This window comes from Leuciscus leuciscus (genome assembly GCF_965113295.1).
Source record: "Leuciscus leuciscus genome assembly, chromosome: 1".
Lineage (NCBI taxonomy): Eukaryota > Metazoa > Chordata > Actinopteri > Cypriniformes > Leuciscidae > Leuciscus > Leuciscus leuciscus.
In genome coordinates this window covers 11,151,235-11,175,421 of record NC_138725.1, presented here as the reverse complement: position 1 = coordinate 11,175,421, position 24,187 = coordinate 11,151,235, and the positions used below count along the sequence as shown (strand labels likewise).

At 39.6% G+C, this 24,187-nt stretch overlaps 2 protein-coding genes across 3 annotated transcripts in view; one reads left to right on the top strand and one right to left on the bottom strand.

Moving 5' to 3' along the window:
• Positions 1-24,187, top strand: part of LOC309499294 (serine/threonine-protein kinase Nek1-like) — a 128,794-nt gene that overhangs the window by 90,200 nt on the left and 14,407 nt on the right. Inside the window, exon 2 of one of the 2 annotated variants that reach the window (XM_082170491.1) lies at positions 22,877-22,957. The gene's annotated coding sequence lies outside the window, so the exon portion shown is untranslated. Of the gene's footprint in view, positions 1-22,681; positions 22,958-24,187 lie in introns of those variants that run through there. The other variant, XM_082170492.1, reaches the window with a different exon arrangement.
• Positions 593-19,539, bottom strand: LOC309502724 (galactose-specific lectin nattectin-like). Its single transcript, XM_082175220.1, has 7 exons — positions 19,494-19,539; positions 19,329-19,409; positions 18,890-18,925; positions 16,520-16,599; positions 15,900-16,034; positions 1,737-1,848; positions 593-1,645 (listed from the first exon to the last, which is right to left on the bottom strand). The coding sequence occupies exons 2-7, from the start codon at positions 19,384-19,386 to the stop codon at positions 1,587-1,589; spliced, it is 480 nt and encodes a 159-aa protein (XP_082031346.1). The 5' UTR covers positions 19,387-19,409; positions 19,494-19,539; the 3' UTR covers positions 593-1,586.

Sequence of the window (24,187 nt, the reverse complement as noted above, 5' to 3'; positions counted from 1 at the left end):
TTGGACTGTTATTCAAACTCAGGGGATTTCTCTATCATCCAAAGCCATTTTTATTGAGTCAGAAAGTTAGTGATTCTTAATATTTAAAGAATGTTTTCTGCCAAAATTACGAGAACATTCATCAAATACACTGATAAAAATGATTATGTTGTTAAGTTAATAGTTCTATGAATAAGTAAATTATATATTAGTGCTCAATTCAAGCATGTAGAAATGAATGTGTAAATAACAACATTATAAAATTAAGTAAAGCCTACTCGACTTTTCTGGTACTGGTGTTGTCATCATGCACTGGGGCATACATAATTAATAAGGCTGCTTTTTTTTTTTTTTTTTTTTGCTGTATTTAGTGTATCAGCAGTTTAGGTTGTTACATCCGGAGGTAATTTAGAGATTGTGGGTTAGTTAGTTAAAGTAAGTTAGTTAAAATAAAGATATTTTGAAGAATGTCGTAAACCAAACCGTTGATGGACCCCATTGACTTCAGTCCATTGATTGTCTGGTTACTAACATTCTTCAAAATATCTCCTTTTGTGTTCAACAGAAGGAAGAAATCATAAATGTAGCTCTCCTGAAGTTATTAACCCTCCATTTTATTTATTTATTCATTTATTATTTTCACAAGTAATATCTGTGAAAGTAATGCAATTATTAACCTGGGATAAACTGTAATTTCACTGTGAAACTGTTAACAGTGTGTTGAATATATCAATCACAAGTTTTGATGCATCGAGTTTAAGAGCAACACAACTTTTGAATTTGCTAACATTACCCTGAAAAAAATGTGTAGAAATTACTTTGAAACATTTTTTTTTTCATTCGGAAATGACTACCGGTAATTACTTGTACATTTCACAAGTAATTACAAAAGAAACAGCTAAACAAAGGACTTTCTGCATTGACACAAGGCTTGCTGTCTTCCATATCTTTAATAATATTTTATTTTTAATATTTGTCATGTCTGTGTGCTGCCCTGTGTGTGTAATAAGCAGTGTGTGTGTGTGTGTGTGTGTGTGTGTGTGTGTGTGTGTGTGTGTGTGTGTGTGTGTGTGTGTGTGTGTGTGTGTGTGTGTGTGTAATAAGCAGAGTGTACATGCATTGTGGAGCCACCTACAGGCGCACATTACTAACACACTCTTTAAATAACAAAAATAATACTGTGCCATTGACTTTAGAGCAGGTTTCAGTTGGTCAATGGCTCTATTTTTAGTTCCTCCCCACATTGAAACATTGTGATGTCCCAGATCCGGCCCACATCTGGGCCACAAGCAGGCCATAGCAATGCCACATGTCAGAAGAGAGCAAATAAGCCACATTTGGACCTTATCTGAGCCACAAAACCTCTTTATTTTAATTTATTTTTACTGTTGGTACCATTTTAGGATGCCAAATTACTTATTCTGACTTGTGTTGGTGAGAAAAGAGAGACTGTGGAGTGCTACCCAAATTACATTTAAAAAAAAATGGTGTTTAACAGGTGTCAATTAGCTTAGCATTCACAAAAAAAAAACAATCAAACAACCTAAATTAACCTTTTTTTTAAAAAACATATGCTTGTTTCTTCTATTGATTTTTCACATGCTGGTTCAGTTCACACACACAAACGGCTTCCTCACAGTACATACGTCATCATCCCAGTAGCCATCTGTTGCAAGAAAGAAAAAAATGTTGTTTTTATCATTTTTATATTATGAAAAACTAAATAATGTTTGTTTGTGAACATTACAAGCACTTACTTGAATATTTCAGCTCAAGGCAGCGCTCATTGTACCCGTCATCATCGGGCTCGTCAGGCGACCAGTATTCAAAGTTCATTTTGGTTCCATCACTCCAGAGCCAAACTCCCTCCTGTGAACAGAAGAGAAAAAAGACATTGTGTTTATGTCCACAGCTTATATAGCTTCATTTTATCTTTATTCGTCTAAAAGAAGATTCCTCATGAACCCTAACCCCATCTCCACGTTAAAAATGTCAGAAATCTAAACAGAAATTATTTCACAAACAGGGTGTCAGTGAAGCATATGTGAAGAATATTTAAGACAGGGCTAAATTGCTCAATTAACTCTATCAGCCATCTATTTTACATCAAGTTTCACAATCGTTTCACTCGAGTATGGCATAATCATGGTGAGTGGCGCCCATCTCAAGGCCCTAAACTAACTATTCAAAACATTTTAAAAGCAGATCTATCTTTATGCATTTTGAAAAAAAAAAAGTTTTAATGTAAATATAACTGTAAATGCCCACACAGTAACATCCCCAGTGTTAAATCATCTCTACTCAGAGCACATATGGTCCCACTCTACACAGTCTTAAGCCGTATTCAGACAGCAAATGTTTCTCATGGGGTTGTGAGGTATTTTCAACATTTACAGGGGTAAGTCAGTGATTTTATTGCCTTGGAATCCAGAATGTCAGTGTTTTTCTCTCACCATCCGCGTAAAAATCCCCGGCTGAATTACCTACTGTTTATTGACAAACGTTAAGGTCACGTGAGGATTTAATTGCCGTCCGAATCCATATCTCTGAGTTTACAAGAAGAGATCATTTCAAAATTCACTGTTTAAATAATTTATTGACCACTGCATAACACCATAACTGCTGCACTTCACATATTTGCATGCTGTAACGGAACAGCTGCGGTGATGAAATGCTGGCTGTATGTATACTGGCCTAATCCTCCGGTCAGAGAAGACGCAGCAACTTCTTTCCTTTAGATGAATTTATTGGTCTTTTACAACTCTACAGGGCACTGTAATATGTGTATGTGTGGTTTGTGATGCCTGCAGAAAATAACAACAGTAAAACAATATTAATACTAATTAAAGTTCAGTGGCATCAATGGTAATAATGATACAATAACATGAATTACAACAGATATGAACAGTGTGTAATACTGCAAATCGCCACTAGGGGTCAGTGTAGGATCATTAAACAACACCACAGCTTCGCGCCACGGGTAGGTCACGTGACCAAGCTAAACTGAAAAAAAAAGTCAACTACCGATCTGTAATTTGACACATTAACGTCAAAATAATAACGACCTCAATAAACAAAGCTACACAGCTAAATAAACAGTAGAATAAGGAAATAAAATGTGAGGTAATTAACTACATGTCGGGCCGTCTGTTTCACGGGGGTCAGCAACACATGCTAAATAGGAAGTTAACAAATAAACATATTACCCCGGTAATATTAATAGATCGCGCCACATTCAAATATATAAACAACATCTACTCATCATGTAACTTACATCATCACCGACGCACACTGTTGTACAAAGTAATAATGAAGACCACGGACTGTCGGTGGAAGGCCAACTATTGACTACACAGGAAAATTTTCCCGAACACACTGCGCATGCTCAAACAGTCCCTCAGACTCTGTATGAAGCAGCTTGCTGTGACGTGACCTCCTCACAGCAGGGAATTCACAACAGCCGCCCCCACATTCATGTATGAATGTGTAGAAGAAGTACAAGTCCCTGCTGTTGTTAAAGGTCCCTGTTGCACACGTGGTCCTCTGGCATTTTGGGAAGAGGTACTAACTTGGTAACCGGACGAGTGTAAACTGCCCCCTTGATTTTGACATCCGCTGAACGAACTGTCCCATCTCCACTGGGATGAAGTTTAATGACCTTTCCTATGGGCCAAAGTGCCCTAGGAAGCTGGGAATCTACTACCATAACCACTTGGTCTGCAGTGAGGGCAACAGTAGGGGTCCTCCACTTATGGCGGCGCTGAAGGTCAGGAAGGTACTGGTGGGTGAATTGGCTCCAGAACCGGTCTGCCAGGATTTGGCTATGTCTCCAACGGCGGTGGCCTAGAAGATCACTGGAACCATATGCAGCCTGTGGAAGCGATGCGTCGTGCCGCCCCATCAGCAGCAAGTTAGGCGTTATAGGATCGGGGTCAGCCAGGTCGGAAGAGGAGTATCCCAAAGGCTTTGAATTAAGTATGCCCTCTACTTCCACTAGGACAGTCGCCAATACCTCCTCTGATACGACTTGATCCCACAACACAACTTGGAGGGAAGCTTTCACTGACCTTACTTCCCTCTCCCACGCGCCACCGAAATGGGGTGAAAGAGGAGGATTGAATTTGAATGTTATGCTTTGGTCGGCCAACTGTTGCTTCAATGTGGGATCGAGATCTTCCAGTGATTCTTTGAGCTCTCTGTCTCCCCCCCGGAAGTTGGTACCTCGGTCACATAAGATCTCGTATGGCTTGCCTCGTCTTGAGATGAATCGGCGCAAGGCCAGTAAGAACGAGTCTGTGTCCATGTGTGGCAACAGATCCAGGTGGACACATCTTGAAGTAAGACATTTAAATATAATGCCCCACCGTTTCTCGTGCCTTCTTCCGATTTTCACTGTATAAGGCCCAAAACAGTCGACTCCGGTGGACCAGAACGGGGGTTTGTTGATCCGGAGCCGTGCAGCAGGCAGATCGGCCATCATTGGTGTTACTGGGTTGCTCCGCCACAAACAGCATTCTGCACAGTGTTTCTGGTGTTTCTTAATTACCTGTCGACCACGTAAGATCCAGTAATTTCTCCGGATCCCAGCAAAAGTTCTCTCAGTACCAGCGTGGTGCAGACGGTTGTCGTAATCCTTCACCAACAGCTGTGTGATCGGATGCTCAGGGCTGATGACAACAGGGTGAAGACTGCCTTCAATCAGATTCTCTGCTTTGCGTAGTCGACCACCAACCCGAATGAGGCCTAATGCTTGGTCGTAGTCAGGGCTTAGAGCACTTAAACGGCTGCCTGAATGGACTGGTTTGCCCTGTTTAAGTGCCTTTAATTCTTCCGGGAAACTATCGGATTGTATCCTTCTTAGCAGAGTAGTCTCCATCTCAATACGGTCGACGGCAGACATAGCTGGAGCAGCCGCCCCATGAAGGAACTGATATGTAGCCTGCAGTAGTTCAGTCCATGTATCATACTTAGCAGGATCGGGCTCATCACTGCTGATAGTAGACATGTGGCCACAGAAGGTTTGAGCTCTCAACTCATCTGGTTCCTCTATGTGCACTGAGGGGTTCACTGGCCAGTGATCTGAGGACTGATACAAGAATGAAGGCCCCTGACTCCAACAGTTTGGCTGGGACAATTCAAGGAGAGTCTTCCCGCGAGTGATATCATCAGCGGGGTTCAAGTCCGTGTTAATGTATCTCCATGACCCGGGCTTGGTAAGATCAAGTATCTCAGTAACTCTTGTACCAACGAATACTTTGTACTGGTTGGACTCTGGCTGTATCCAGCTCAGTACGGTTGTTGAATCTGACCACAGCACTACGGATTGGATGGACAAAGTCAGTTCGGTCTGGAGCACTTTGGCCAGCTGGGCTCCAGTGAGTGCAGCACATAATTCCAGTCGCGGCATCGTCTGTTGTCGTTTGGGTGCAACCTGCGACCTGGCCATAATGAATGACACAGTGATGCGTCCCTCTGGATCCTCCACTCGCAGGTAGGCGACTGATCCGTACGCCTTCTCTGAGGCATCACAAAAAATGTGAATCTGCCTCACTGATGAATCATTGTCAGCAGCTTCTGGAACATAACAACGGGGAAGAACTATGTTCTGCAATTGAGGGAGCTCACCTTCCCAGGCCTGCCACACTGGAAGTAACTCATCTGCAATAGGCTCGTCCCACTGTCTTTCTGTAGCCCACAAAGCCTGAACCAGGACTTTAGCACGGGTAGTGAAGGGGATTATGTATCCGAGCGGGTCGTATTGTGAGGCAAGTACCCTATATACATTTCTCATGGTGGGCTGTTTAGGCGTCACAGGCTGACATTTATAACCCAGTGTGTCTGTCATGCAATGCCAAACCAGGCCCAGAGTGGACTCCCTCGGGTCATCTCCTTCAGCGGTTAGCCAGAGCTCAGATGTTGTTGATCGTGCCTCAGTTGGGAGGTGAGAGATTACCTCTGTCCTGTTGGATGCCCACTGCCTTATTTCAAATCCACCCTTCGCTAGGAGGGCTCTCAAGCGGTCGAGAAGATCCTTTGCCTGCTGTGGCGTGCGGAGCGATTTCAGGCAGTTATCCACATAGAATGAGGTAATTACCGTCTCCAGCAGGTCTTCGTTGCCGCTCTGGTGATCACGAACGTGACGCTGCACAGCGTATATAGCGCAGCACGGACTGCAAACCGTGCCAAATGGCAGGACACGCCACTCATAGATATCAGGTGACCTGTCTCTCTCCATGTCGCGCCAGAGGAAGCGGAGGAGTGGGCAGTCCTCAGGAAGGAGTCTGATCTGATGGAACATTGCCCGTATGTCTCCGCTGATAGCGACGGCATGTTCTCGAAACCTGAGCAGAACTCCTAATAGTGACGGTCCAAGGGAAGGCCCTGGTAGCAGGTCATCATTCAGAGCACTCTCCTGGTAGCGAAAGGAGCAGTTAAATACCACCCTTGCCTTTCCGTTATGATGTACTAAGTGGTGTGGAATGTACCAGGATTCGGCAGAGCGACTGGCCTCCTCACTGGTGATCCGCTCAGCATATCCCACCTCCACTAGCTTGTGTATTTCCTGGTTGTAAACTTTAGCAAACTCAGGATTGGTAGATAGTCGGGTGCAGACTGCTACTGGTGCTCCTATCGGTCCTGCACGTACTGAGTGGATCGGAGTTATTAAATGAGGATGGTCAGATCCAATCAGTAGCATTGGCTGCACCTTAGTGAATGTGTGTAGGGGGACTCCTTTCAGGTGGTTGTATTTCCTTGCTAATTTGTCACCTGGACATGACTGCTCAGCCAGCTGGAGTTCGGTTGCAGTGAAAGCTTGATTGATGGAGTGATAAGTGCATGGTTTTGTGTCAGCGGACACCTCAAATGACACTGCCATTCCCTGGAGCTGCAATACATCCTGTCTGATGGTCTTCAATTTGAGTGACTCCACTTCCCCGCTCAACCCAAGGTGTTTGACCGCAGCAGCCAGAATCACAGTGCGCTCAGAGCCGTCATCCAACACTGCATGTGTTTTTAGTGTTCTCTTGCCATGACGGAGCAGCACTGGTACCACTTTTAACATGACACGCCCTGAGTGGCTGGCGTGATCCAGATACACTGCATTTGTTGGGGTACTGACAGTGAGGATGTTTAGCTGCGGGTCTTGGGCCACAACTTCATGAAGTATCAGCAGGTGTTGTTTGTTGCACATGGAGCAGAGTTTCTTTAGGGTGCAGCTCTCTGGAGAGTGTCCACGCCCACATCTCCAACATTTTCCTTTGTCCTTTATCCAGGTGGCTTTCTCTTCAGTAGTAATTCTTTCGAACTCTGCACAGCCATTGAGGTAATGATCCTGGGTGGTCCTACAATACGGACAATAGGGCTTAAAACGCTCCCTCCCTTTGTTTGTGGGCTGATCTTTCTTTGAACCCAACTGGAGGTTGGTCCGTTGTCGCTGTGGAGAGGTCTGCTGATGTTTGACTGTTGTAGAGTCACTGCTGAAGTAAACAGAGGCTGGTTTGACCCACTGTGATTTACTTGCTTTATTCTCTCTCAGTGTGATACGACTGGGATCAGATGTGTTGGATTCTGCTGCACGTCGAGACACCTGGAGCACCTGAACCTTCATATCCAGCCATTCAGCGAGGTCGGGTAAGGTGTATGTCTGGTCGCTCCCACTGCGGATGATGCCTCTTTTAATACAGAATTCAGCAAAGCTATCCCTGTAGTTACCAGGCAACTTACCAAGGAGGGTGTCTACGTGGGAGCCGCACTGCAGTTCAGACTGAGCAGGACCGTCCATGCGACTTAGCATCCCCACCAGAGTGTTTACAGCTGAAGAAAAATCTTCGAAAGCCTTTACGTCGCCAGGTTTCACAGGAGGAGAGCTCAATATGGTCTTTAATTCTCCCTGTACCAACTGTCTTGGCTGCCCATATCGATGCTGCAGAGCGTCCATTGCACTGGAGTATGGTGTGGGGTCATGTATGTATCTCTTTGCCATTTGGTAGGCGCTAGGCAGTTTGAGATGATCAAGTAATACTTGGTATTTATAATCTTCAGTCAAATGTCGGTGTGGACCAAGTAAACTATCCAGTCCCCTTTTCAGCATGATGAAATCACTCTCCCTTCCAGAACTGAAGAGAGGCAGTTTGGGCTTTGGAATACCATATGAGGCTGCAATAGCCATTTCTGTCATGGTGAGTGTTGCAGGATTGTTGTAGGGAGAAATGTATCCTGGTGCTGTAGGTGAGGCAGCCCTTTGAGTAAGCTGTGGGTAGTGTGCAGCTGAATGAAGTCCAGACTGGTATGGCTGTGATTGAACTTCAGGGAGATATCTGGTCTGTGGAAGTGAATAGGCTACTCCTAGATCAGTAGGTGGCTGATAAGGAGGGATAGAACGGGATGGTGTTATTATCTCTGGTTGTTTGAGTGAAGCAGGTTGTCCAAGCTGTGGTCCAGGTTGAGGAGTGATCTGATGCTGGACATATCGAGGATAAGTCTGCTGTTGTACAGTTGTGAGTAAGGGCTGAGGTACACCTTGAGACTGTGTAGGTGCGTATGTCCGCAGGGCTGCATGCTGGTTTGGCAGATACACTGTTGAGGGTGTCTGTTGAGCTGGTTGGTGCCCTGACTGGACGTGCTGACCTGCATGCTGGACGGGCAGAAAAGGTGAATATGTTCGCTGAGTAAGCGGGGTGTGGTGAGCAGACTGAACTGCAGGCAGTTGTGGAAACTCTGGCACTGGTCCAGTTAGGGTAGCTGAATAGCGATTAGACTCACTGAGGTCTAGTGGTTGTGCTGCTACCTGGACGGATGGCTGCAGAGCTCTGGTAGCCTGAGTTGTTGAGCTGAGCTCTCCCTGCTGTATGGGCTGTGCTGTAAGTGGGTAAGGTTCACTGTTGTCTAAGAGCTGACAATAACCTTCATTAGCTGATTTCCAAATCATCCGATGATCCATGAGGGGTGATACTCTGGGCCATATCTCTTCACCGTGGTGAATATGAGGAAGGCTCGAGCTCCGGAGAGGATATGATAATTTGGATGGATGCTGTTGAGTGTGAACTTTACATTTAACACTGTCCATGGCTGACTGTAGTTGTTTCATCTGCCTAGTTATGTCTTTCATGCGGGCTTCCATCCCTTCCAGCATGAGATCTTCTGACCCAGTGTGCAGAATATGGTCTGGAGGCTCTTCCTCTTGCGCTTCTATCATTTGATGTGTGGCATCACGTCTATGCAAATTGCCAGGGTTATCAATGACAAAGTCGCGAAGGTGCCTGGGGAGTTGGTGAGACCGGCTTGGGCGGGACACAACTGAAGGTTGTTCATCTGTTTGGTTGCTGGAAGTTGCCATGGCGCAGTTATACACACAATCCGGCTCGAAGGACCACTTGTAACGGAACAGCTGCGGTGATGAAATGCTGGCTGTATGTATACTGGCCTAATCCTCCGGTCAGAGAAGACGCAGCAACTTCTTTCCTTTTGATGAATTTATTGGTCTTTTACAACTCTACAGGGCACTGTAATATGTGTATGTGTGGTTTGTGATGCCTGCAGAAAATAACAACAGTAAAACAATATTAATACTAATTAAAGTTCAGTGGCATCAATGGTAATAATGATAAAATAACATGAATTACAACAGATATGAACAGTGTGTAATACTGCAAATCGCCACTAGGGGTCAGTGTAGGATCATTAAACAACACCACAGCTTCGCGCCACGGGTAGGTCACGTGACCAAGCTAAACTGAAAAAAACCCGTCAACTACCGATCTGTAATTTGACACATTAACGTCAAAATAATAACGACCTCAATAAACAAAGCTACACAGCTAAATAAACAGTAGAATAAGGAAATAAAATGTGAGGTAATTAACTACATGTCGGGCCGTCTGTTTCACGGGGGTCAGCAACACATGCTAAATAGGAAGTTAACAAATAAACATATTACCCCGGTAATATTAATAGATCGCGCCACATTCAAATATATAAACAACATCTACTCATCATGTAACTTACATCATCACCGACGCACACTGTTGTACAAAGTAATAATGAAGACCACGGACTGTCGGTGGAAGGCCAACTATTGACTACACAGGAAAATTTTCCCGAACACACTGCGCATGCTCAAACAGTCCCTCAGACTCTGTATGAAGCAGCTTGCTGTGACGTGACCTCCTCACAGCAGGGAATTCACAACACATGCGTTTTAAAGATGTACACTTTTTTTACCAAAAGGCTGGGAAGTATTTACAAGAACAATATTTCATCACCGCTCCACCTCAGCGACAGGAGGAAAAAAAAAACGTAAACTTTGGGCCGTTACAGCAATACAATTTTAAAATGTATACATAAAAAATATAAACCAAGCAGCTTTATTTACCTCATGTAAACAAGAGGCTGCATTAACTTATTTCTGCTAATTTCCATATTTTAAAAATGTCATCCATCATGTTGAGATAAAAATGGTTTAAAAACCATTTAAAGCGTGTCTAGCTTCCAATTTTGAAAGAGATTTAAATAATCACATAATAAATAGGACATTATTTTTATATCTTTAAATTAAATATGAATATATCCGATTATTCCAAGCATATGACATTTTATGGCACCTATTATGCCCCTTTTCACAAGATGTAAAATAAGTCTCTGATGTCCCCAGATTGTGTATGTTAAGTTTTAGCTCAAAATACCCAACGGATAATTTTTTACAGCATGTTTCAAATGTCATTTTTTGGGGCTCAGAAAAATCCGCTGTTTTAGTGTGTATCCCTTTAAATGCAAATTACCTGCTGCTGCCGGCCCAGGGGGCGGAGCCTCACGAGCTCACGCTCAGAGCCAGGACAATCTCATCTGATAATATCAAAACAGAAACTCTCAGTAGCGGTGTTCATTTCGACTGGGACAATAATGCCCACAGAGGCAGAGAATATATGCTGTATGGAATGGAATAGAATAGAATAGAATAAGGGCATTTATATAGCACTTTCATATGTACTACTGTACACCCAAAGCGCTTTACAATCATATCAAGGGATCTTTCCTCAACCACCAACAGTGTGCAGCATCCACTTGGATGGAGATAGAACAGGTATAGTTTAGTTTAATTACGGTTATTTGTCATCTGCTTTTATCCACTATTAATACAAGCCTGCTGTAGTAGACCCCATCCGAATGATGACCAAAATATACTGATGAGTTCAATTAAGTTTATTGTACATCACACAAAAGATGAAGCCTTAGTTTTACTCCAGAAAATCACTGTAAGAGCCGACTAAACACAGTATAAGAAGTGCGCATTAAAGTCTTATCCATAAACTCTCTCTCTCTCTCCCTTTCATTATCAACAACATACACAGCGAAGTACACAAAACACTCGTTATAACTAACAGTGAACAAATATAAACACACCTTTTCAGTGGGTGCTAAATAAACTGGTAAACCTTATATCCGTAAAATGACTCGATGAGCTGTCTTCATAAAGTGCATGCTCTCACTTTCATTTCTGCCGTGGTCAGTAACGTTAGTCCTGTCGCTCTGGAGACCGTAAAGCTGGACCACAAACAGTACTGATCCATCTTCGAGTAACAACGAATGTAAATGAAGACTGCTATGTTCATTCTTACATCCAACAACAAAACACCTCAATCGCTTAGGAGACATTCTTGTCTACAGCGGCTCAAGCGTCGAACAATGGCGGACTCTGTGTCCAGCTCACTCAGGGCGGGTCTATGCTCAAACTGCAGTGTCAATCAACAGTCGTGGGAGGGGCCTGTGCAAAGTGACGTCACATTGCCCCGAATCTGAGAACAGTTTGTTCTGAGACAGTGCTCATGATTTATGGAGATTTTTAAAAAAGCACTTGGTGGATTTTTATCATTATAGGGTGATTGTGTACACACACTGCCAACACACATTTATGTTCAAACACCATGTAAAAGTGAATTTTGCATAATAGGTGCCATTTAAAGCAGACAATCATGTGACCACATGAGCAGTGCGTTCCTGGGTTTGTGGATCACAAAACTCCTCCAAATCATCATCTGAATGCATGAGTTTCATCACTGAGGTGACATGCAAATTCATTTTTACAGATGTCACATAAGACATTAAATCTCTGAAGATCTCAGCAGAGGAGGATTAAACAACTCCACAAACAGCATTACTAAATCACATCTAAATTTAGAATGTCTGATCTGTGGCAAGTAGGTTAGGTTAGGTAGTTTTATTTCATACCCGTAGGTAAATTTGTTATGCAGTAAAAAAGAATTCAGTTGTCCACACATAATAGACATAATAACAACATACAACTAATACACATACAACTTTACAAGTAAGCATCATGACAAACTGCACCGCAACACATACATCTTTGCTATCCATATTAATTTACAAATCCTAAAACTTCTCTCGTACTAATATTATTTAAAACTTCAATTGCGGCTGGGACAAAAGTATTCCTGTACCGTCTTGTTTTCCATCTTGAGGCTGCAAACCGGCGACCAGACGGAAGTAACTTAAAATCAATACGTAAGGGATGCGACAGATCACTCAAGACAGTACTTGCTTTCCGATACAGCTGTTTTTTATAAATACATCCTAAATTCCTTTGATTTACACCTATTATTCTACTCGCCCACCTTACAATTTGGTTTAAAGAGTTTTTGTTCTTTACTGACAGGCTTCCATACCACACCCCAATGGAGAATGACAGAACTGATTCAATAAAAGCAGAGTAAAATAATGTCAACATGCGTCTATCAATATGAAATTTTGCAAGTTTCCTAAGGCAACTCAAACGTTGGTGACCCTTTTTACATACCATTTCGCTATTCAGCTCGAATGACAATTTAGAATCTATAACTATACCAAGATATTTAACATTCTCTACCTGATCCACAGCCTCCCCTTTAATAATCGTAGTGACATGATTAACAGGGCGTGTTCTAAAATCAATAATCATATCCTTCGTTTTAGTAATATTTAATTTTAGATAGGAATCATCGCACCAGGTTACAAAATCCTCTACAACTGGACCATGGCCAGACTCATCCCCCTGTAGCAGGCTCACTATCACTGTATCGTCAGCAAACTTGATAAATATCCTATTTTCGTCTGAGCTTTGACACATGTTGGTGTATAGAATGTATAATAAGGGCGAAAGAACACAGCCTTGTGGAGATCCTGTGGATAAACTTAGTACATCAGAAAAGCTACCATTTACTTTTACCCTCTGCGTTCTATTGGTTAAAAAGTCTAGTAACCATCCCACTAAATTGTGGTTCAACTTAAAATATTCTAACAGTCTCCTAGCTAATATGTGGGGTTGAATAGTGTTAAAAGCAGACGCGAAGTCAATGAACAACAATCTTGCGTGAGTATTTTTCCCCTCTAGATGCTTAGTCAGTAAATTTAATAACATAAGTGAAGCATCCTCAACACTTCTATTTGCTCTGTATGCAAATTGCAAAGGATCGAGGACTTGTCCAATCTTACTTAAAAGCTCAGATTTTACTAATTTCTCGAATGATTTCATCACTAAAGAGGTGAGGGCAACTGGTCTCAGGTCATTTAACACTTTAGGCTTGTTACATTTGGGAACAGGAATAATAATAGACTTTTTCCACAGGTTAGGTACTTTTTGTACCCGTAGTGACCAATTAAAAATATAAGAAAATATTGAAGTTAGTTGCTTCGCACAGTGCTTTAAAATTCTCCCACCTATATGGTCTGGACCCGGACTCTTGTTCTCCTTAGTGGAGAGAAAAATTTTCTCCACTGCTGCCTGTTCTAAGACCATATGGGAATCATCATTACACAGGCATCTTAGTTCTTCTACCTCATTTTTAAAATCAAAACTCTCAAACCTAGAATAAAACATATTAAGAGCATTTGAAAAGTAATCATTTGATCTAAAACCGTCAATACACACAGTACTCTTGTTTACATTATGCTGTATACCCGCAATTGTCTTCATACCCGACCAAGCTGAACCTAAGTTATTATCTGCCAAGTTTTTTTCTAACTTAACTTTATATGCTTGTTTAGCTTTAAAGATCTCTGTTCTAACCTCCTTCCTCGCTGTTGCCCTCTCTAATCTATCCCCCTGCCTATAGGCTAATTGCTTGTTCCTCAAACTTGATTTGACTGATTTTGTCATCCATGGTTTAGTATTAGAGAAAACCTTAAATTTACATGTAGGCACAATCATATCCTCACAAAAGGTTATGTATGAACAAACGATATCAGTCAGTTCATCAATATGTTCACAAGAGTCTTTGAAGACCTCCCAATCTGTACAATCAAAGCACCCTTGTAAACGGGCGGTAGAGTCATCTGACCACATTTTAACTTCTCTTGTATGGGGTTGTTCTCTCTTGAATAATGGTCTATAAATAGGAAGGAGCTGTACACAAGTATGATCAGCAGATCCCAGTGCTGACAAAGGTACAGACTTATAAGCCCCCTTTATATTCCCATAGCAGAGATCCAGCGTCTTATATTGTCTTGTTGGGCACGTGATGTACTGGTAAAAATTTGGCAAGGACTTTTTAAGTGACACATGATTAAAATCTCCCAAAATAAAATTTGGCGCCTCTGGTGAAATGTTTTGAAGTCCTTGAACAACATCAGATACAGTGTTCGATGCAATGACGTTGTTTGCTTTGGGGTGAATGTACACAACAGTTAGAAAAATTTGTGGAAATTCTCGTGGCAGATAAAATGGACGAAGAGATACCGACAATAACTCCATATCGGGTGTACAAATGTTCTCCCGAACAGTCACAGAAGTACAATAGCGTTTGTTGACATAAAGGCATACACCCCCACCACGGGATTTACCTGTAATTTCTGCGTTCCTGTCTGTGCGAAATGGAATGCCGAAACCATCAACACTCAAGCCGTTGTCCAAATCCTGCTCAGTTAGCCAGGATTCTGTGAATGCCATTGCACAGCTGTTTCTGTAATCCTGCAGGAAACGAACATTACCTTGCAACTCGTCGAGTTTGTTCCGTAGTGACTGTACGTTTCCCACGATCAATGACGGCAGAGCGATACGTGTCAGCTGTTTACTCCGTAGTCGCTGACGAACACCTCCCCTTTTCCCTCGCTTTCTTTTCTTAACTTTCCCAGCATCATCTCCCGGTGCAGAATTACAATTCTCCCTCCGAAGTATGCCGCCTGGAAGTTTAGAAAGCGGGTACTGACCGCTGAGTAGACTCGGTGAGTTCCAAGCCAATAGTTGATCCCTGGTGTACTGAATCCTCGGAGCCGGCACCATAGTTCCATAGCAAACGAGATTCAGGTCAAACAAAATCCAACAAACGATTAAAATGATCAGCTCCATCTGACCCAACGGATAGTTTGTGTTAAGCACACTTTGTCATGAGAAAAAAAACACAAACTAAACATAAAACATACACATAGACTCTTCAAAACAACAAAATAGGACGCCGAGTTTTTCCTTCTGCTGGTCGCCGCGTGCGCATGCGCCTTTTCAGCTCTGTCTCATTCTCTACAAGTAAGTATTGTCAGAGAAAATACTCTATTAATAACAAATAACATTATCTGGTCACTATTACTAATAGGATTAGTGACTTATTCTACTTCAAGATGGTGAAAACTTTATCACCTGATTGTTTTTATTTCTGGCAACAAATGATGTTTTAGTAAACGCTATAACAAAGACCACAGACTCACATGAAAAGCCAAGAGTCAAACTGCCCAACTAGCAAACACTGATCACCATCATGAGAACTTCTGCTGACGTCTGACAGAAATAAAGTCAGTCTGGTTATTAATAGTCTGGTTTATATAAATAGAACAACCGGCTGAATGTACATTATTCCTTACTTAGCAGTGATGACTTAACACTGGGGATTTTGCTGTGCAGTAGCACAAAAAGCATAATCAAAATAATATTTGCATACTTCAACAGCATCATGACCTCCGATCCAGGCACGAACTGCGCTCGGAGCTGTAGAACCAAACAACCTCTGTATAAAAGTGTACTCCTCTACGCTGTGTGCAGAAGCAAGGTTCCCATCCAAGTCCAAACAAATATTCTGTAGAGACATGAGCAAACATAAATGTATAAAATGAATGTATAGCTTTAAATTAATATTCCAAAATCTGTGACATGCCTTTAATTGACATTGAAATAATTTGTACTCATGTACTTTATTTTTTGCCTTATTCTGTCTTTAGAGGCGAGACTACTTTTCTATAAAAGGTTCTTGTTATATCGTACATATAGATTAGATATAACTTCACATATATTACGTTTACAATATATTTAGTGATCCTCTCATGACAACATGAAATGTGTTGTGTCTGTATTCTTATCAGAGTGATGTATGTTCGCCCCCAGAACTCCACTGTAATTTATTTACTGTGGACATATTTTTGTTTTTAAACTGAGAAACAAGTTGAAATTATTTTCCTGCAATAATTAACAGGTGTCACAGATGTTGACAGAGCTTAAGTTGTATTTAACCAAGAATATACTTCTATGATTTTTATGTCATATTACAAGCTGAATGTATCATACCTCTGCATCAATCCACGTGCTACGTTCATTGAAAAACTTGAAGCATCTGCATCCATAGGCAGACCACCCGTTCATACACACTGTTAAATGGAAGTTTTATTTTTTATTTTTTTATTTTTTTGTTCATCATTAATGACCATTTATGCAATTAAATGATTTTCATTTAAAGGTACACTATAGGTACAACATTTCTAATCCCTCAGTTCCCCCCATCTCTAAGAATCAGAGCCCATGTTAGTTCTTGTTGTTTTACGATCTCTGTCTCATTCTCTTTTCTCCAGCAGACTCTCCTGCATTCACCGTTTGATTAAATCAGGAGATTTATCTGCTCCATGATTTCTTGTTTGTTGTGACAACTAACCCTGCCACTAACTAACCACTAACTTACTTCTGCCACTAACTAACCTCTGCCACTAACTAACCACTAACTTACTTCTGCCACTAACTAACCTCTGCCACTAACTAACCACTACCTAACCTCTGCCACTAATTAACCTCTGCCACTAAGTAACCTCTGCCACTAACTAACCACTACCTAACCTCTGCCACTAATTAACCTCTGCCACTGACATGAATGAAGAATGGTGACATGGGTCATATACCGCAATGCATTCTGGGTGCATCTTACAAAACTCATCAGTGGCTCCCAAAATGCATTGCGTCATAAAGCATGTCACCGTCATTGAGATTCATGTGCTGCTTCTTGAATGTTGAGTGTGTCTCAATGAAAAATATTTGAAATGTATAGTTTTTTTTTTAAAGGTCCCATGACATGCTACTTTTTGTAGGCTTTAATATAGTCCTTAGTGGTCCCTAGTACTGTATCTGAAATCTCTTTCCAAAAATTCAGCCTCGGTGCAGAATTATAGCCACTACAAGCCAGTCCCAGAATGAGCTTCCTTCAGACGGGCCGTTTCGGTGTCTGTAGCTTTAAATGATAATGAGGAGGAGAAAGGCGGCGCAAGGTGGAGGGTGGGTGTGGCCTTGACCATCTTGCGCAACGGTACCATGCACGTTTACGTTGGATATATTGCAATGGCACGAAGACACGCAGTCGTTCAAGCATTTCAGTTTGACCCAGAATCTGATCCGGATGGAGAAGCAACGGATGAAGAAGTTGCAACTCAGCGGCTCCAGCAGGACGTTTCCGAATGGTTAGTTTAAAATATTATGTCTGGATACGGTACTTTATTCGGATGGTTTACAGTTATTATCATGTAGCTAACGCTAACCTACTGTTGCCTTTTCATGAGAGATCTGTAACGTCTGTATTTATCTTATTACAATTACATCAAGCTCTGCGATCTTGAAATGCGGATATCGTGCGCGCCATATAACCAACAGGAAAACGGTTATCCAAATAACAAAGAAATGTACAACACTCGTGTTGCCGTTACAGTATGTGTAACTTGATGCTGTCTACCTTTACATTAGCGCAAGTAACTGCATAGCTAATGTGACAGCCACATTCTACGTGTAAGAAGCCAGGTAACCATAAACAGTAAAGCAACACACTTATATATCATTTGTTGACTTACTTGTCCGAGGTGTGTAGCTGTGTGTACCCTTCGGTGTTCATTTGTACATCCAATTATTGAGCAATTATTATGCTTCGCTCGCACAAAAGCCATGATATCTCTCGTGGACAAACTAAAATCGCGCACGTTCTACTTCCTAGCTCATTTTCTCATGGGCGGAAAATATTCTCTGGGCGGGCAAAGCAGAGACAGGGGAGGTAACATTTCTCCTTATAACGTTAAAGGAGGAGATTCAAGATCAGCCTAATCGAGCTTCCATGTTCTCAAAGGCAGAGAAAAATAGCAAAAGCTCGATTTACACCGATTGAAATTTCTAGAAACTTTGGGACCATATACAGGCTAGGGGAACTCATATTAATGTCATGGGACCTTTAATATACAGTTTTTTTTTATTTAAATACTGTTGAACGTCATTCTGTTGAAATATTCGTATTAATTATATTCAATAATCAATTATATGAAAATTATAACACATATGAAGGTCTAGAAGAGATCACCTGATCAGAGCACTACATGATGATTTTATAGTTATCGTCATCATCAAGTAGTGGACATCATCTGATTACATGTTCTCTTATTGTTCCTGCCATAACACACAGTTCCAGCAGCCATTAATACACCAAGACTCAAACTATCCAACTAAAGCAAACACCGATCACCATAATGGTGACATCAAACTTTGGAAAAAAACACGCATTGATAATCATATGGAGATATCACTGTGAGATCAACGTGTTGACTGGGTAAGGTGGATTAATGCACAGGTTTTGGACTGTTGGACTGTACTTTAGACACACACTGACAAGAGAAGTAGAAACTAGAGAAACCTTACCGCGACAACGTTCATTTCCAATAGGCTTCGTTTCCACTTAAAAAGAAAGAAATATTACATTATTAAAACAGAACTGCTAGTAGCAGCAGCAGTAGTAGTGGTACTGCTATATTATTACTACTACTACTACTACTACTACCAATAATAATAATAATAATAATAATATACTACGGATTAACACATACATTTGTTGATGTTTTTGTTATCAAAATAATAATAATACAAATACATTTATAACAATCCATAAATTTAGCTGATATAATTGTATAAATATTGTTGTTTTATTGTCTTACTGTTATGATAATAATTAAGAAACAAACTTTATTTTAGTGCACATACTATATTAGACCATTCTGATAAGTCATGACAGAGTCCCAGGTGTGCTATAGTTCATGTTAAAATATCAGTTATGATGTGAAACGTGGAATAATGCTCTTACCTGAAACATTCAAAGCTACGAGAAGACCGAGAGATAGGTAGACAGTCCAGACCGCCATTGTTTCTCAAAGACTACTGAACTCTGCACGGAATTTAAAACAGAATTATACATAAATAATTATTAAAAATGTTTAATGGTTAAATTGTGTATTCTCATGACACAAACCAGTTCAGTAGATCAATGTGAATGTCTGGATATTGCGTTGTGCAGCTCTGGGTTATCTTTATATACTGGAGGAGAGTTAGTTTATCATCACCTGCTCATGTTCTCACATCCTGTTCAAACACTGTGTTTCTATAGTTTGTACTTGACCCATTTCTACACAGTAAGGGTACGTTTACACGACAGGTTTTTCCTTTGAGTTTTCTGCGTGTAGACAAAACCATTGTCAAAATGATCTCCATTCATACGAATCCACGAAAACTACAAAAAACCCTGTATTCTGCTGCCAGGCCAGTAGATGGCGATGAAACACTATAGACTGAACACGTAATACGCATGTGCATGACCTCATTGTCTGCAGAGATTCGCGTTTTTGTTTTCAAAAGCTTGCACTTTGAAACCCGTTTAAAAAAAAAAAAAAAACGTTTTCTGGCACCCAAAATGCCGTTGTCGTGTAAATGAACGGCCAAAATGCATTAAAAGTTTAACGTTTTTAGTTGAAAATGGTGTCGTGTAAACAGCCCCTATAATCCCCAGTGTTAAATCAACACAACTCAGATCACTTATAGTAAAATAAAATTGGTTTTATTTTAAGCAAAAATAAAAACAATTTTTGCTTCAATATAAATTTAAATTTGAAATTAAATTTGAATCAAGTTTTCAATATAAATTTGACAAGCTCTGATATATGATCTGGGGGTATTTTGAGATGAAATTTTACAGACACATTCTGGGGACACCATAGATTTATATTACATCTTGTGAAAAGGGGCATACTATGTCACCTTTAAAGTTAATGAGATAATAACGTGATTAATTAAGTGATGATTGGGCATTGATGAACACCTGCTGTTAACAAGCAGAATCACTGAAGGAAAGAGAAACACAAGAACTACAACTGACTTCAGACACAGCTTTAGATGAAATCAACTGAAGATAAAGACATTAAATCTGTGAAGGCTGACTTTATTTCTGTCACATGTACACCATATATACTTAGAAACTGAATTAAACTCTGGGGATTTTGCTGTGTACAATAATTTAAATTTACAGACACAAATAGATAAAGTGCTATAAAATTTCACTTGAAAGTGTATTTTGGATGTTTTTTTTTGTTTGTTTTTTTCACCAGTCCAAGCTGAAAAGCCAAAAAGCGCAAATCATGAGAACATGAGCAGTTGCTGAAATCAACATTACCTTGAATATGTCAGAGTCACCTTGGATGAACGGAGGATTGTTGCTGCCGTCAGCAAATGTTGTACAAACTACAATCTGTTATAGTACACGCATGAATAAATCATTCACATTCACCTCATCTAAAGTGTAAACTATTCATCACACCTAAATGTGTTTATATCAATTTCAGCTCTTCTTTATGTACAATGTACAAACTGCATTTTTTTAACAATATATAAATATAAAGATATATATATATATATATATATATATATATATATATATATATATATATATATATATATATATATATAGATAAATACACAGTACTGTGCAAAAGTCTTAGGCCACCACAGATTTTTTTGTTTTTAGGAATGTTTTAATGACCATCCACGTTTATTTTTTGTCTTTTTATAAAAATACAAACAGAAAATACAGGAAATATGTACACAAAATTAAAAAAATACAAAAAAAATACAAAAAAAAAAATTCGGAACAAAATGGCTTTCTTTAAACAAAAATATGTAGTTAAAGTAATGCAAAATGTTTTTTTAAACAAAACAACCTTGTTGAATTGCACTAATTGAGTAAATCTGCATTGCATTAACCGTGGCTGTATTTTAATGCATTGCATTTTTAGGGCTTGTATTTTTATGGGCTAAAATTCAACATGGTTCCTTCATTTATGGCCAGTTCATACAAACTAATATTCAACAGGTAATTTCCGGTCCATTTTATTTCGCTTTATAAATTCGCTTCCATAAAATCAGTGGTTTAAATTCGACAGCAAATTCAACATTTGACATCCAGGAAGTGCAGGAATATATATATATATATATATATATATATATATATATATATATATATATATATATATATATATATTTTTTTTTTATTTTTTTTATTTTTTTTGAATTTTGTTGAATTTTTAAAATGACAGAATTTGATATTAAGTACTTGACACATTTCTATTACACATTTTCACATTTGGTAAGTATAACTTGAAACAACAATAATTTGGGAAGTGCAGGAATATCAGTAGATTGCTGATTGCTGATCTCCATCTGCTGTTAGTCTTTCTCACCAGCAGGGGGTGTCATGTGTGAAGTTAAATCAGCTTTAGCAAAACCTTTATGAAGGTAAAAGAGTAGCAAAACTCAAGAGCACATAGATGTGAATTTGAGAACTTGTACAATACATATTCATACTTATACATGACAATTTACACTCACAGCTACAATGTGAAAACCTGTAAAATACAAATCTGAAGTTGAAAGTTGAGATTTGCACTCGCAGACAACAGTCACAAACGATGAAACTCAATAGAGTCCAAACAGCTCAACCTTTCTGTGGGTTTTGATCATATCTGTAGCTATTGCACTGATTAACCTTAATTATTATTGATGAAACACAATTTATCAGTTTAGTGGTATGACAGTCATAAATCAAGTTGAGACAGGTCATTTAAGAAAAAAAAAAAAATCAATCAAGATATATATTTTTTTGTTAAAATTAAACAGTTAAAGCGAATTAAATAATTTAATAAATAACTTTTATTTGCCTTTTTTTTTTAAATGCATTATTTAAATTGTTATGTGTTTATCTCTTTTCTTGAACCTAGACTGGTTTGTCCCTTATGTTTTATGTGAACATTAAACATGGAATATCAGAATGAAACATGGAAAATAAACATTTGCTTACAATAATTGATCAGATGGAGTGTTTAATGTTACATTCATGATTTATATTGGTTGTAACTCTTTTCTTTAACAATTCTTTCTATTGCTGTTTTTCTTAGTCTTGGTCTTTATTCTTTTTTATTTATTTTATTTTTTAATAACCAACCTGAACGAGGTTGCCAAGATTTGCTGATTCATGAAGTTCAGGAAGTCACGTGATTCTGGCGAACAGGTGGACAAGCGATATAATGCTGTATAATGCGATATAATGACGGTGGAAGCTTTAAGAGTGAGACAAAAGAAAAAGGCTGAGTGTTGACTGTTTTTGCTGCACAAATCTATAAGCGACTTTCTTATTCACGAAAAAAGTCCGCAGTCGAGTAGCTTTTAATAAGAGGACTTGGCAACTCTGGGGACATCGAGAGAAGGAAGTTAGGCTATAAGAGAAAGAGAAAGAGAAGTATTTATACACATGCTCTAACACTACAGTGGAGAGTTTTTTTTATCGTCGCGCTGTATAGCAAACATTCCCCTGTTTTTCTCAAGCTTCACCTGTTTCATCTCATCCTTCATTAGTTCACGAGAGGTTCGATCAGGACTGCAACAACAGGGGTATGTAATGCTATTACTGTAACTGTACGAGTGTGTTTGTGTGCAGTTTACAATCCGATGCAGCCAGTTTCATAAATGTCCAAAACGAAATAAAAAAAAAATGTCTTTAAGGCTTTGTTTGGTAAACTAACACAATTCTAAATACTGTAACATTTGTTTAAGTGACTGTATTTGCTTTATTTATTTATTTATTTATTTATTTAGAGAAGAGGACGCGTGATTGAGACAGATTATGCGCTCCTATAGGGGAGACCGGGGACAGTTGCAACACTTTTTGCATTTCTCTCAGTTACTCAGAGACTATTTGGACTAGATCAACCAAATTTGTATATATTAAACTTGCATCTGTCTGCTAATTACCCATACCATTTAAAGATGATTATATATGACATATCGTTCACAGTATTTATTTGAATGGAAGAAGTCAGATGTTGCAACTGACCCCGACCCAGGGGACGGTTGCAACATGTTAAAAATACCTTAAATTTCATTAATTAACTTATGCTTTTTGTCTCAATGAGCATAGAATTCTGAAAATATTAACTGTTTTAGGCCTACTGTAATATTATAGTATTATTTATTTCAATAATATTATTGTAGCCTATTATTTATTTATTTAGTCATATTTATCAAATAACAGTTATTGAGTTTTGTTTGTTTATGTGTAGAACAGGCCCACACAGATTCAGTGTGCAGGTGTTACAGATGCTATTCAATCTCTCCATATTTCAGTGTCAGACAGGAAGAATTGAACAATTTGAAATGCAACAAACTTTTATTAAACATGCAATTTATAACTTGTTGCAACCGTCCCCAACCCTATCAGCCATGACAGAACATCATATGCCTGCTAGACACACTGACTCTGACACATGCTCACCATGGCACTTAACAAAACAATAATTCAAACTAAGTAAGTTTTGATTAATTCATACAAATTTTCAGGACAGTATGACAAAAATACATCTCATGAAAAAATTTACTTTCATACCTCCAAAACAAGTTTTGTTCAATAAATGCAGCAGCGGTTGTTGAATATGTCTACTGTCTTCTTGGTGGGGGGAGGGTCTAACTGTGCATGTGCAGTATGAGTGTCATCACTCTAGCTTGTTTCTGATTGGAGAAAAATGACATGTTGCAACCGTCCCCATGTTGCAACTGTCCCCGGTCTCCCCTATTTTATTTACCTTTGTGTTTTGGATTTTGATATTTAATATTAATATACTAATT

What these genes read in the sequence shown, in the direction of transcription:
- LOC309502724 (XM_082175220.1), bottom strand. Translation starts at nt 19,386, where the DNA reads ATGGCGGTCTGGACTGTCTACCTATCTCTCGGTCTTCTCGTAGCTTTG. An exon ending in GAGGTCATGATGCTGTTGAA is followed by an intron (nt 1,849 to 15,899) that starts GTATGCAAATAT and finishes TTCTGTTCACAG; the next exon opens with GAGGGAGTTTGGCTCTGGAG. An exon ending in CCTTGAGCTGAAATATTCAA is followed by an intron (nt 1,646 to 1,736) that starts GTAAGTGCTTGT and finishes TTCTTGCAACAG; the next exon opens with ATGGCTACTGGGATGATGAC.